Raw genomic sequence first — 15726 nt, 5'->3', positions numbered from 1 at the left:
TCCAGCTGACTCATACCCTTCTTTTTTAACAGTTGCTGCAACTCCATTCTATTTATTTTTCTTATTCTTTATTTCTGGGCAATCTTTCTTAAAGTGCCCTTCTTTATGACAGTGAAAACACTTCTTGCTTTTGGGTTTTTGTTTATTATTTCATTGCTTCTTTTTCTTTCCATCATTCTTATCAATTTTAGCCTTAACAGCCAACACTTCACCAGAATTCATATTCCCTGACTTCTCTTGCAGCCCTCTAGTATTCAGAGTAGCCTTAACTTCATCCAGTGACAAAGTTTGCCTCCTACACATGAGTGCATCAACAAAGTTAGAATATGATTGTGGAAGAGAACTCACCAGAAGCAATGCTTTGCCTTCATCATCTAAACCTTCATCAATGATTTCTAGTGTATCACAGACTTTGTTGAATTCATATATATGGTCATCAAGAGATGATCCCTCAGCCATTTTGAGTGTAAACATCATTTTCTTGATGTAAAGCCTATTGGCTAGGGATTTAGCCATATACACATTTTCAAGCTTTGCCCACAAGTCAGCAACTATTTTTTCTTTTGCAACTTCCCTGATAACAGAGTCCCCAAGACTCAAGATTATGGTACTTTTTGCTTTCTTATCAATATCAGTAGATTGCTGTAAAGTTAATGATGATGAAGATGACGAGGCTTCTTTTCCATCTTTCTTGGTGATTGGTTCCAAAGCATCACCCAACCCTTGAGTGATCAGTAATGCCTCCATCTTGACCTTCCACATATTGAAGTTATTCTTCCTAGTGAACTTCTCCAGATCGATCTTCGAAGCAGTCATACTTGTGTCTGGTTTGTAGTCCAAGCTCTGATACCAATTGTAGAATTTGGAGTGACAGATTCGTTAATGATCAACTCTAAATACTTGCCAAGATCGCAAATCGAACAACCAAGATGCAAAAAGAACAAATCACTGAGAAACTTTAGAACTGAAAAAAATTAAAGAACTAGCAGCAAAATAAAAGAATTAACGTGGTTCAGCTAGCTTTCACTAGCTTACAACCACATGAAAAACCAGGATCAAGTTTCTTGATTTTCAGAAGATGATTATAGAGAGTTTTAAGAACTAATAACATAGTGTTTCTTGAATACTCCTCTTATTGCACTAGAATCAGCTGTTTATAACAGCTTCTTTACAAACTAGAACGAACCCAGAAACTCACGTGATTGGCATGCGTTATAACAGATTTATAACAACTTTGAGCAGCTTCTTCGAGCACGTGTTTCTCTCGTGCTTTACTTAAACACAAAACAACGTTCAGCTAAGTCGATCTAGAGACAAACAAATTGCTCTTCCAAACGCAATCAGCAGTTGTCGTATTGGAGTTTACTTAAGCTGCAAAACGCAAGACCAGCTTGTCGTTTCAAATATCTTGATTTGCTTCACAACTCAACACCTACAAATTGTAATCCCTGAAATCTTAAGTGACAAAACCTAATAGCCATAAAAACTTCCTGACGAATTGATACCCTCCAACTATCCCTCATAGAAGGCTCAAATTGACGCCTTTCTATTTGGCTATGATTTAATTGGTTTCGTTGATGGCATAAAAAACTTATCCTCCTAATACGAAGACCATCGATGGAAAACAAGTTCCAGATCCTCCAGCTTTACTATAGAAGAGACAAGATCAGCTTCTCAGACATAGAATTCTTGTTTTTGTCTCAGATCGAGTCCGGCCCATGATCAATTCCTCAAAATCATCTCAACAAGCTTTATGCCAATTGCCATAATCTCACAAAGGTCTCTAATGTAAGGCTAGGTATATAATCTGTTATTAAATATCTTGCCACCATTCGAGGACCAGTTGATGAAATTGCCCTTATTAATACGCCATTACCGCTATCCAATTTCATAAACCATACAATCAATGGCCTCGGCCCCGAGTTCAAACATTTAGCTGCAACAGTAAGAGCAAAAGATAAAGTTATCACCTTTGAAGAGTTTCGTGATAAACTTGTTGAATACGAGTAGTATCTCAAATAAGAAGAGGTTCATACCATTAGTAACATCACAACTAATGTCTCTCGACATAACCCATAAAATAAATCAATGTCTAGATGAATCCCTTTAAGGCAACAACTCCAGCAAAAAATCAAATATCATATGTTAGTTTTGTGGAAAATGTGGTCATGACGCTTGAGAATGCTACACATTGAAGCGTTTAATGGGCTTGCCAAAACCGCCCAAGGCTAACCATGATACCACAAGTAATAATCGTGGGAATCAACCTATTTGGCTCCTTGACAATGGTGCCTCTCATCATATCACATATGATACAAACATAGTCTCCCTTCGAGAATCCTATGAAGGTCTTGACATCATTGTTATTGGTTGTGGAGTAGGTATTAAAATCACACACACTAGAAACTCTTTCATCTTTGCTTCATCTACTTCCTTTTTACTTCATGATGTATTATATGCTCCTAAAATGCAACAAATTTAATATCTATTTGACAATTTTATAAAACTAAGAATACATTTTTGTACGATGGCTGCTTAAGACGAACAGGGCACCTTCCCAAGATCATAACATGAGCTCCAAGTATTTGTTTGCGGTGTATAATATATCATTTTAAAGCTTGCAACGAGATAAACCGAACTCGGACCTGCTTTAGTGACTTTCCACTGTATCTCAAGCTAGAAATTCCCTTCTTTCACTGTCGTTTTGTAATTTTAAATATTTGGTTATTTTTCCTATTGCTTTCAAGATTTTTATATTTTTTCTCTAGATATTAGATTTGATGCTGTTTATTTTGTTTTCTTTATTTAGACTATGAGAGTTTTATTATAAAATAATAATTTTGAGTTTATATATTTTAGTAAATTTGTAATATTTAGAGTTCATATAAAATGGCTTAAAACTCTAGTTCTGTTTATTTAAATTCATCCATAATATCTTAGTTATTTTGAAATTTTATTTCTCTATCTTTCATCAGTTTTTCACCTTTTCGCACCATCAATATCTATTGAATTTGACCCCACTTCTTTTTGTATCAAGGATTTCATCATCGGGGCACTTCTCATTTGAAGACAGGGCATGAATAATATGTATGAGTAGTCTAGCATAAAGGAGACTTAGCTGTTAGAGAAGCATGCATGTGCCATCTGTTAGTGTTAAAACTACACTCACTTGCCGTGGTCGCCTTGGCCATCCGTCATCCAAAGTGCTTTGTCAAATAGTGTCTACGAATAAACTCTATGTGTTGTTAGGTCAATTTTCATTTTTTGATTCTTGCAATTGTAACAAAAGTCACAAGTTGCCTGTTGGTGTCTCTACTTTATTCGTTCAATAAATGGACTATCTATTATGTTATTGACACGACCCGTCCCAATCCATATGTTGGATCTAAGGCGAATCATGTGATCTGAAATCTAATACTCATAACATAAACTTAATTCATGAACATAAAAAAAAATGACCTCGAGCCTTTACTATAAACATGTAATAACATCTGTGTCTCATCCGAAAACATATTCAAACTTCTCATACTTCAAATCTCACTATATACTCGTGCATTTTAAATATTTATATATGAATATAAATGTGCTCAAAATATAAGTGATGCAGCCATGCATGTCGTGGCCCAACCTTAGTTGATCAGAAATTGAACTGCATGAAATCTAGCAAAAACTTAGGAGAAATAAGGTAAATAAGAAAATAGCAAGCTGGCTTAGTGAATGGATATAATTATACATATAAAAATAAAGTAATACACTAGTGCACGTTACCTAAGCAATCATAAAATCATACATACATACATGAAAAAACTGCACTAAATAGTACATAAGGAAAATAACTTTTAATACTCGCCGAGGTCATCATCACATGAGTAGAGTAGGGGAAAACCTGTCAATATCCAACATGATTTAACTAGATCGCCCAGGTAGAGTAACATAGCTCTCAATAAGCATGCGCAGGGCCTCTGGGAATGGTACACATATGGTGACTAGCAATCACATCTCATGACTCAATCAAACGCATAATATTACACATATAATCATAACATGATATTAAATCATACTATTAAGTATAAATGCTTCAGAGAATACATAATAGTAATAATAGTATCGACTTACAGATCTTGTTTCACTCTGGGGTTTGTTAGGGCTATTTTGAGTTCCTGGATTCTCAGATTTCTCCTAAAATACAGGATTAAAAAATTAACTGTTAGAACTTATACAAAAACTTATATTTGTGTTATGTAAACTAAATCATAATTATTCAAATTTCATAAATCAGTTACCCACTGACTCACTGGGTATAGATCTATCTACCCAATTTTATTTTCTGTAACGTTTTCTCTCAATTCCTCTTTTCAACTTCTTTTTCACTTTTAGTTTTTTGTTTCTTTCTTCTTGTTTTCCTTTTCTCTTTTCTTTCTTTTTTTTTCTTTTCTCACTGTCTCTTCTTCAGTCTCAATTGCAAATGACCTCTAATTATCAAGTAGGTCTTAATTTTCAACATTATATACAAACCGAATCCAAGTGTGAAGGTGAAGCTGACAGGTGAAACAAGTGACACATGCATGTAAAGAGATAGTAAAGTAGACAAGTCTTCTTACATAAAGTAGACAACTTGCCACTTTAGTTTACTAAGCCACGTATAGCTTTCTATTGCACAAGCGGTGCATGACAGTTATATTCATAGAGTATTCCTGGTGATTTTCCATAGTGAACAAAAATATGATATTTATTATATTTTCCACAAGTTTAAAACTATGGTGGATAAATTTTCCAGCAACTCCATAAATACCATTTACACAAATGGTGGAATCAAGTATCAAGTTTTAAAAAATTTTCTCTCTTCTCATGGAATATGATATCTCATTTTACCCCCATATGAGCCACGATACCTTGCCTCTACCGAGGGTCGTCATTGACACATCGTTGAGACGGATCTCACCTTTCATCATTGAGCCTCACTTCCATTATTCATATGGCCTTATGCTTTTGTTGCTACTAAAAAAATAGCAAATCGATGAACACGTTACCTTAAAAGACGCCTTCAGATGCCTGTCCCAGCATCTCCATTTGGAGAAATTCTACAATACATTTGAAATACCATATCAACTATATGATATGCATATGATGTTATGACATGTGCGTATTTATTTTGAAAGACATCCACACAAGTAGTGATTCTATTTAATTCAAATACACATCATACATGTATTTGTTGGTCTTCCATTTGAATGTTTATTTAATACTTTCCCTAATTATCATAAGTTTTGGGTTTTCAGGTACCTTTGTTACCCTTGGCTATGTCCTTACACAAAAAATAAACCAGAGCAAAGATCAAAACTATGCATGTTTGAAATCGACATAATTTTAGAATAAACTTTTATTATTATCTAACAACATCTACCACTCAACATGGTTACAAAGGAATACAGAGATTCACCACCCAATGATATCCTAAAAGAGATACATGGCTTCTCAACTCACCGCTCAACATAATCCACCCAAGAGATACAGAGTTTAAAGAAGGAACTCTAAAAAGAGAACTCTTCTAGGCTATATTCTCAAATCACTCACCCTCATTTAAAAGTTACAACCTAATACATTTATAAAGGTAACTTAGAACATCCCTCCAAACTTAGGATAATATTTCTATTATCTAGAATTCAAATCAAACTTGAATTAAAAGTCTTAGCTGCCATGAGGTGGAAAAGAGCAAAGTAAATCTCAATTTGACTACTAAGTCTGTTTGATCAACAAATGTGAGCAGTCAACACTCATTTATAGAAAACTCCAAATCAAACATTGTAAAATTTATTAAACTCTTAAGTCAAAGAGCTTTCAGAGATATGAAGCTTGTTGGATAGAACTTGATGCATTGATGCCAGTAAATTCAGAACTTGCGGCCTTATGCAAAATTTTGACAACTGTGACAGTTCCTAACTAAATCTTGAATTTCTTTAAGAAGAGAAGTCCAAATTGGATTCCGTAAAATTCCTAAAAACTAGGCAAAATTATCTTTTTAACCATATATTATACATTATTTACCTATTTCTATAACAGTACAGTTAATTCAAACAAATGGGCTGTTAATTTTGACTTTTGCTTCCCACTTTGACTATCCTTTCCAAATGTTCACATTCATTTTCATTGCTAACCTCCAAACATGATAAGTCTCTAAACACTCCTAAGTCAATGTTTTTAGGATATTCCAACGTTCACAATACATAGAGCAATATTAGGCATCCCAACATTTAAGTCCTAATTTGAGCCCCAATTTCCGATTAATGAGGCATTCATCCATTGAATGGTGGTTCAGTAATTTTGTAAGTTATGAAATGTATTATCCAATGGATGAGTGAGATTATTAGCATTGATACTTAAGTTGAAATTCTATCATTATTACAATTTATATATCTACTTTGATTACAAATAACCAAATCTTTCATACTCAGCATGTGAAATTTGTATAAGACCGCTTTCCATCTTATTATCCTATAAATTAAGAGACAAAGTCAATGATCTTACACTTTCAAAATGGTCGTTTGTTTCCTCTTCTTTAAAATCCTATTGTTGACGTTATTTGTAACATCCCAAAAATTACCCATGAAAATACAAGGGTAAAATTTGAATGAAACCTTACATCATTTATTCTTATTAATAAATCTCAAGATAGACAATCACAATAAGTTATTTTTTTAGGTATTTGCCTGTGAATTCGCTTGTGTCCTCCCATGCTTTAAGGGCCCCTCTATTTATAATACAATTTTGGATATTTAAGTCATTAATGTCTTTTTATTCTAGTAAGCTTTCACTACTTTGTCAATGTTTTTTTTTTCAAAATTTATATTTATCTCCTTCCCCAAATTGACTTTTCGAAACTTTTATGTTTTTCTTTCTAGATTCGCAATCACTTCATATTGCTTGCTTCCTGTTCCATGCTCTACTTTACTTGGCATGCTTTTTGTTCCATGCTCCAATTTACTTTGCATGCTTCCTGCTCTATGCTCTACTTTGCTATGCATACTAATTGCTCCATGCTCCACTTTACTATGCATGCTTCCTGGTTCATGCTCCATTTTATTGTGCATGTTTCATGTTGCATGCTTCATGTTGCATGCTTTACTTTATTTTGCATTTTTTTCTTCTGATAACATTTATAATCTAACTCGTCAACTATCTAGAATTGTAAGCCCATCTATTTCTCCACGATATGTGTTTAAGTCAAACACTTCTTCTTTATTTAACACAACATGTGCTACTGCAACTTCAAGTGTTAACTCCTTTAATATAGCAACCATTACAGATAATAAATCTTCTACTTTGATCTCTAATAAGCCTCCTTTAAGGTATGATTTACTCCCTACTTTCAGTTCTACTTCCAAATTTGTTCATCCTTTAAACACACATAATATGAATACATGTTCAAAAAATAATATTTACTAAACCGCTTACAAAACTTCCTTACTCTACCATGAAACACACCCATTCTCTTTAACCATTGAACTAACTTATACCACCCAAGCATTTAAAGAACCAAGCACCTTTTTTAAAAAATTAAAAACCACCCAAGGGTGGGGGGTTAGGCGGGACCCCCTAACTTGTAGATTAATAAATTAAAAAAGATTACATATGGAGGGGGACATAGACCAAAACCTCCAGGCAAGAGAAGTACGACCAACAAATGGAAAAATAACAAAGTGATAAAAGAACAAATAAGATATTACAAATAACTAATTAATACGAATGCTAAGAGAGCCGCTTACGATACTTGCAACTAGTGTTTAATTTGAGACATTTCCTAGAACCAGACGCACTTGGGCTAGCAACACTAAAGTTAGCGTTAAGATCATGCCCCTAGTACTTTTAGGCTTAGGCGCAAAATACTCATCAGCCACAAAATTCTCATTAGAACCAAACTCCTCACTGACTGAAAAGCGATATATGTAGAATGGGAAGTAAAACCCACAACCATGGAGCGGATATCAACCACTGCAGTTTGACAAAAAAGTAAAACTGATGGAAGCCCTCTGAACACTAGGATTATTTAAAACAGGAGGATTAGTGACCTCAGCACAACCAACAACATCTCTCTGAAAAGTATTATCCCGCAAACCATTATCATCTTGAGTTTGTAGAGTAGAAATCGAATCAGACACAACATTGACAATACCATGTGCAATAGAATAAGTGGTTGAGCATCCAAACAAGTACCTTTATCGGAAATGAGATGTGAAACTAGGCCCAAAGACTGACCCTGGGCTAGAGTAGGCCCCTGTGGTAGATTGTCCATAGCAACCACATATGTAGCACAATCCATTATAAGCTACACAACAACATCACGAATAAGCATTTTACCTTTATCACGAGCAATTGTATCCAACACCTAACCAATACACTGCTGGGCTTCTAAAGCATTTTTGCAATGAGTGAAACACATAGGTAAAGAAGGTAAAGACTCCCAAATAGGAACAACAAGATATTTCTCAGAGCACTTAAAAGATGTAGACCACTTAAAAGTGAGTATGGACCTGCGACTAACATATTAGGTCAGCCTAACCCAAATATGAGAGTAATCATCTTCAAGCTGAAGCTTAATCAATACATGTCTATTATGAGTGGGTTGGAAATAAGGCCAAAGTGAGGGGTGGAAATGGGTAATGGGTTAGGGCTGGATTTTGGATTCCCTGGAAGGTTGGGTTTTGTGTTTAATTTTAGGTTTGGGAAACTGGGTGTTGGCTAGGGTTTTGTCATTTATAGCTAGGGTTTGCTGGATACGGCGGCTGATCACAGTTTTGAATAACAACTATTGTTGTGTTAAAGTTTGATGAGGAGGGAAGTCGTGGGTGAGTGTGGAAGAGCAATTGTGACTACTGTGTGGGGGCCGGCAGGCTTATGGTGCCACTAGCAGCAGCCAAGAGAGAGGCAGCGAGTGGTTGGTAAGATATATAGCAGGTAAGGTTTACGTTAGTCATGGCTTGAAGATTCTGGTGTCTATGAAGTGGTCCAATGACGACATAAGGGGAATCTAACAGTGGAAAATTACTGTTTAGTGGCGGCTGGGACGGGGTGAGGCAAATGTGGTGGCAACGGTATATGGGTGGTGTTAGCAGTGGCCAAAAAAGATGAAGCAACGGTGGGGTTGTTTGGAGTTTAAACACGCGAGGATAAGAGAGATTTCAAGGCTAAAACAAAAGATTCAAGGAGAACAGAGGATAAATCACTAAGACTAAGCAGAACATAATTTATCTTCTTATTTTCTTGTTTTCATTTATTTATAGGAATGTATTTAATGGCTAAAACTATTTTTATTATTGTTTTATCACAAATCATGAACTAAATTTTATTTTGGTTGAGTGACAAACAAACTTAATAGTTAATTAACTTATATATTTGTGTTACTCTGTATTTGTTATAGCATTTTATCTTAATTTTACTTATTGCAATTCTGTATTTCGATTGACCACACATTTAATGGATACTATCTTAGAAGGAGATTAAAAAAGGTCTGATTTAGTAGAGCAAATTAAGATAATACTTGGTTTTAGATTGGATTTCCCAAGTTGAGTTAATTTTAATTTGAATAGGGTCATGCTTAATCTAAAATTAATGAAGAACTAAACATAGGAATTCACTTTGTAGGGCAAGTAGAATCTAAAACGCATAATGTTATATCTAATGTTAGCATAACAACTTGTCACTGTTAATTTGCATTTAAATATAAGATATCCAACAAGCGACAATCGAAGATGCATAAAGGATTCTACCCAGTACTGCAATAGATGTTGTAGTAACCAGATCTTAATTAGAAAAACAATCAATATCATTAAGTGAGTTTAATCACTCAACTATTCATTTCCCACTGATTACATCCTCGAGTTTGGCTTGAAAATTTTCCTTCTTGCATTTTATTTACTGCAATTTTATTTTTTTTAGTTCAATAGTTTCATTAATTATCTTATTTTAATTTAGTTTGAATTTACACTGTTAAGATTACTGTAGCAAATCTGATAACATCAATCTTTGTGGAGACAATCTGAATATTCATCAGTATATTACTTGTTGTGTCCATTTGCACGTTGACACCAATAACAATAAAAATCATCCAACAACAGCATTGGATTGGGGTTGAGGATAGCTGCAGGATTAGTAACAGATTCATAAGAGGCTTTAGTGGGTGGGTTGGAAGTACAGCCAAAGAGTGAGGGGTGGAAAAGGGTCATGGGTTAGGGTTGGATTTTGGATTCCTTGGAAGGTTGGGTTTTGTGTCTAGTTTTGGGAAACTGGGTGTTGGCTAGGGTTTTGTGAGTTATATCTAAGGTTTGTTGGATGTGGCAGCTGATCACAATTTTGAATAGCAACCACTGTGTTGTGAAAGTTTGATGACGAGAGAGGTCGTAGGTGAGAGTGGGAGGGCAAAGGTGACTATTGTGTGGTGGCCGATAGGCTTATGGTGCCACTTGCGGCGGCCAAGAGAGAGGCAGCGAGTGCTTGGTGAGATATATAGCAGCTTGGGTTTATGGTAGTCATGACTTGAAGGTTCTAGTGTCCATAAAGTGGTCCAATGACAACATAATTGGAATCCACAGTGGAAAATTGCTGATTTACAACAGCTGGGACAATAGAAGTGGCTGGGCTAGGTCGGAGTGAGGCAACGGTGGAGGCAACGGTGTGTAAGTGGTGTTTTTTGGAGTCTGAACATGCGAGGGATGGCTACGGTTTTGTGGCTATGTTGGGGGCTGTTACGATGGCAGTGAGAGCAAGATTGCTTGGGGGTTGGTCAAAGGTGGCAATGGAGGTTGTTTGGCAGCATCTCCGACTGCAGGAAAAACGGCAGCGGTGCGCTTTGAGTTTTGGGTAGTATTGCGCGATCTAGAGCGAGTGGTTGGAGGTGAGGGTGGCTGTGTTGGGGGCTGTTGGTGAGAAGGCGGCTGGCCAGAGAGGTGGGAAGACACCGACTGTGGCGATGCACCACCACCGGTGGCCGGTGGAGCAATAAAGCCAGACCAAAGTAGATATGGCGCCCGTCTTTTAGTTAGAGATTTCGTGAAAACGTGAATAAATGTAAGTTATTTTGTTTACTGTACTTAAAGAACCAAGCACTTGACAACATATAACCTTTTTTTTTTAACCTTTTAAATAAACCAATCCATCATAAAAATTGAATCCTAAACATCATCTTAAACAAACAACTCAAATAATCATTCTCCACGTAAAATTCTCTTATTTTGAGCATCTCGTCCTATAATTAATTTGTGGCTCTCCTCTATTGCATTCCTCTTTTATTAACATTTTAAATATTATATTACATAATTATCATCAACTGATATTTACAATCAGAAAGACATAATATTGACAAACAATATTATCGTGGGTGATTTGTCTTCATTACAAATATTATCAAAAATATATATGCAAAATAATTTTGACTAAAAAGGAAAGAGACTAAACTATACGCCTTGATACATGTTATTAACAATAAGAAATTGTGAAAGTTAGGTCTCTGAATGAAAAGATCCATTTGATGAAGCGTGAGTGACAACCAAGATATTGTAGATGTAGACCTGACGTGAGGCTTTAGGTGATTCATTTTGAGGGTAAACAGGACTCCACGCATTCTCATTATAAGGATCAGACTGTAGCCTTGATTGCATTATCGCGATTTTAAGAATATTTGGACCTTGTTGCCGGTGATTTTCCTTTGTACAACATATTGTATTTTTTATTTGTTTTAAGAAAAAAAAATTTATATGAAAAGACTAGTACTAAGAATAATGATAAACATCTCAAAATTTTCATCCTAAATTCCATCTCAAATAATATGTTATTCATTGTTGGGTTGGTAATTCTTTGCAAAATTCAAGTGAATTAATTGTATTATTCTGGCCAAACAATTGATGAATGTCACGTCATTTGAGATAGTTTTTTGGGATAAAAAATTAGAATATATAGCACCACTCATGTTATTTCTCATTCGAAGAAAAACGAAAGACAACATTAAACAACAAATTTTTACATAATACGTATATATTACCCCAAAAATTTACTCTAATAATTAATAAGTAAGATCCTAATTTATAGTTTGCCAAAGGCCTAGGTATTGTAAAGCGAACCAACCACCAATCATCCACGTATACTTTCTATTATGCTCTTGATCATGATGAACCAAAAAAATTAAAAAAAAAAAAAACTCTGAAATTATGACATATAGGTCAATTTATCATAAAATATTTTTCCTCTCATTGTATAGTCATCAGACTCTCTTTATAGATGAAAACATCTCTTGGTTCTGTGAGTTGGAGATCCTTAATTTCTTTCGCACTATGGTCATATAATAAAAGGCAACGTAAAAAATGGCGACCGTTATCAGTCCTAATGTCTGATTCTAAAAAAAAGGCATCATTCTTCCAGAATCCATGATTTGTTGGAAGATTAAGATTGAAGAAGGGTCCAAGGGTAAAATTTTTTGCCCAACACTTACTGTCATTCATCACCCATATCTCAAAACAATTCTCTGCATCTGGGATTACAATTGAGAGAGAGTCTTTATATAAACTTATAGACGTGTCATAATTTACTTGTGGAGGTATTTTTATTTCTTCAAACACCTCATTATCCATGTGAAATGAAAGAATCACTTTTAGGTCTCGAGTATCCGAGATTACCAACCAATAACAAACTTTCTTCAAGTACGTGAACCTACCAAATTGACCTTCGCCTAATACAAAATAACGATCCAATTGATGATCATATAATTCTCTCCAACTATTTGTTCTGAATGTGTACACTTGAACATTTGGCACCTTACCATACCTTTTCCTTTTCTCATTCCATAAGTTGTGTACGAAAAGCAATTTAAAGTCATTATTTATGGGATCAGATTCAAGTCCGATGAAAGTACTATATAACATTACACTGTTGGAAGAATTACAATATTTATAATTTGGAAGGTTTCTAAATTCTCTTGTTGCTGGATTCCATATAGTTAGACGATTCGTTGAACTCTGCATTATGCAAAATAAACCATCATGATAGCCCACAAATACATCATGAATTTGGGGTTTAATGTCTTCATATGATAAATTTGCAAGTTTTTCATCATGGAATAAGTACAAAGCTGATGTAACGATTCCCCTACCAAATACCGTAGAACTAACAGATGCATCAACGAAAAGACGAGTTCTTGTACTATTGTTTTGGAAATGCTTGGAAATGAAAGAAGGTTTCTTAGTTAACTCAAGCCAGGACTTGCAAACGCACCTGAATCGCAAAACAAATTTAGCTGGCAATCTTGACAGAATTTCAATCGTTATATCTTCGGGAAAAGAATTGATATTGGTTGTCAACATTATTATCTCTTCCTGATTGTAAATATAATCAGTAATTTTGATTCTATAATGTAACATCTAAAATGCTTTATAATAGAAGAATGCGATAGAGGGGAACCACAAGTTAATTATGGGAAGAGATGCTCAAAATAAGAGAAAATTCTATGGTCCGAATGATAATTGGAGTTGTGTGTTTCAGATGATTTTTAGGATTCAGTTTTTACAATGGAATTAGTTTGTTTAGGGAGGGAAAAAAAAAATAGGTCAACAGCTGTCAAGGAATGAAGTGAAAATTACCAATTTATCCCAAAACAAAAAGAAAACAAATTAAGCAGGGGGGGATGGTCCTTATTAAAATTATTTATGATGACATTAATTAGTTTGTACATGCACCCATCTTCCTTTTATCATACCACTGCTTAATATTATCTATTTATGTGTCAGTTATACTCTTATGCATTTTAGTATTGTCAAATTAATGTTAATCAAAATGAAGAGTAGTTTCTCGTTCATCTTCTTTGTTTTCTCTGTTTCCTGCATCGCATTCGCCTCCGGTGGTGCACAAGATTTTCATCAATATTTTCTAGTCCAGACGTGGCCACCTGTGTACTGCCAGGTTCATAGGCCAGAGCCCTGCAGAATAAAGCCATCAAAATTCGTCCTACACGGCCTCTGGCCAGTAAATTCTTCCGGCAGGTCCTCGACAAATACCAATAATCAAACTATTAATTTACAAGACATGGTACCTGCTTCACTCCCATGGGCTATATATATAGTTTTTCCAATACATTATTCTACGGTCATTTATTAATTAATTTTTACTCTTTCTTTGTAGCTAGAAAGCAATAAATCTTTTGCTGCCGAGATGAACAAGTTCTGGCCAAGTCTTACCCGAGATGAAAATGAAAATGAACAATTTTGGGAGAGGGAGTGGAAGCATCATGGCAGAGGCCAACCTACCCTGCCGCCCGAGGAATATTTTCGAACTGCTATCACACTGGTTAAAGCTGCGAACTTGGAGGCCGCATTTCGAGGTGCAGGCATAAATCCAGATGGAGACAAACTCAATCCACGGAAATATACTCGAGCGATAAACACCAGATACGGCACTACGCCACTTTATAAATGCCTGAACACGTCTCTCCTAATGGAGGTGACACTATGTGTTGATGCTAAAGCTAGAAATTTTGTTTCGTGCATTGCTCGGCCGAGTTCACTATCCAGTTGCCCTGGAGATATTATTTGGGCTCTGTAGCAATGTGTTGGGTCGTTCGGATCTTAAAGATTAATAGCATTAATAATCTTTACATTATTAAACCAAACAGTTTAATTTTTTTTTTTCGAACTTTAACCAAATTTAGGATCCAAAGTTAAAACATATTTTTTGTAGTGTGTAATAATTCAGTAGGCGATGCTGTTCACTTAATCCTATTAGTCCATAATTTACAAAGAGTTATAAAATTATTCTATCATGTGTTTAGGTACTCACCTTATCATAGACACGAGCACTTACTAGTTTATCTTCTTTCATATATATTACAATTAATTAGTTAATTATTTCTTCCTTCTAATTAAGTTCTAATTATATAATTGTGTTTTCTCTATTTAATTTGTTTTTCTAGCCAAGCAGTAATATATCTTTGGTTAACGAAATGGATGTGGTCTGGCAAAATCTCTGTTGAAGGTCAAATACATATTTTTTGAGGCATAAGGTGGCAGAAAACATGGTAGAGGCCAACATAACCTACCACGCGAGGAATATTTCCAAGCATATATCACCCTGGTTAAAGCTTTGAACTTATAGGCTGCATTACGAAATAAAGGAATAATTCAGATGGAAACAATCACACAGTAAAGAAAATACTGAGCAATAAACGCCAGGAAAAATGAAGAATTGTCCTAACAGTGACAAAACAGCGACAAAATGATTGTGAAAATGTAGGGTGTTATAGTGGGATCAGGATTCTCTCCTGATCTGATCATGTCCTGAGCAAATAAATCAATTATTGATTGTTTGTTAATAAATAAAAAAGTAAAAGAAGTTAAATGTTACCCATATATTACTACTAAAAGACATATGACAAAAGATTATTAAAAGCTCAGTAATGCTCAAATCAAAAGAAGATCCTGTTCCGTTATAGTGTTGTTCAAGAAAAAAAAATTCCTAATTTCTTACTTAACATTATTACACCATATTATTATTTTACAGTTGTTTTATCACTATTGTGTCATGTTCATCGATTCAAGTATGCGTTGATTCTTAAATGCCAGAGACGGCACTAGGCCAATTCTTAAATGCTTGAATGATTATCTGCTAATGGAGGTCATTCTATGCGTTGATTCTGACGCTACAAGTTTAATTTTGTTGCAATGCGAGGGAACAGGCCGGATCACGATCAAC

At 35.0% G+C, this 15726-nt stretch overlaps 2 protein-coding genes across 2 annotated transcripts; one reads left to right on the top strand and one right to left on the bottom strand.

The window, feature by feature from the left end:
* Positions 1 to 11761: 11761 nt before the first annotated feature.
* Positions 11762 to 13613, bottom strand: LOC127902625 (putative F-box protein At3g16210). The gene has a single exon (XM_052442284.1). It carries the CDS (start codon positions 13401 to 13403, stop codon positions 12237 to 12239), a length of 1167 nt encoding a protein of 388 aa, XP_052298244.1. The 5' UTR covers positions 13404 to 13613; the 3' UTR covers positions 11762 to 12236.
* Positions 13614 to 13755: 142 nt separating this feature from the next.
* LOC102613251 (ribonuclease 1-like) lies at positions 13756 to 14718 on the top strand. Its single transcript, XM_006494311.3, has 2 exons — positions 13756 to 14067; positions 14161 to 14718. The coding sequence occupies exons 1-2, from the start codon at positions 13780 to 13782 to the stop codon at positions 14578 to 14580; spliced, it is 708 nt and encodes a 235-aa protein (XP_006494374.3). The 5' UTR covers positions 13756 to 13779; the 3' UTR covers positions 14581 to 14718.
* Positions 14719 to 15726: the final 1008 nt, after the last annotated feature.

This window comes from Citrus sinensis, chromosome 5 (genome assembly GCF_022201045.2).
Source record: "Citrus sinensis cultivar Valencia sweet orange chromosome 5, DVS_A1.0, whole genome shotgun sequence".
In the NCBI taxonomy this organism is placed as follows: domain Eukaryota; kingdom Viridiplantae; phylum Streptophyta; class Magnoliopsida; order Sapindales; family Rutaceae; genus Citrus; species Citrus sinensis.
The sequence above is the reverse complement of the archived record's forward strand: the minus strand, read 5'-3'. Positions and strand labels throughout refer to the sequence as shown.

Bases quoted from the DNA above. Each gene is read 5' to 3' on its own strand.
- LOC127902625 (XM_052442284.1), bottom strand. From the start codon at position 13,403: ATGTTACATTATAGAATCAAAATTACTGATTATATTTACAATCAGGAA.
- LOC102613251 (XM_006494311.3), top strand. From the start codon at position 13,780: ATGCATTTTAGTATTGTCAAATTAATGTTAATCAAAATGAAGAGTAGT. The intron at 14,068-14,160 runs GTACCTGCTTCA...CTTTCTTTGTAG, and splicing joins CTATTAATTTACAAGACATG to CTAGAAAGCAATAAATCTTT.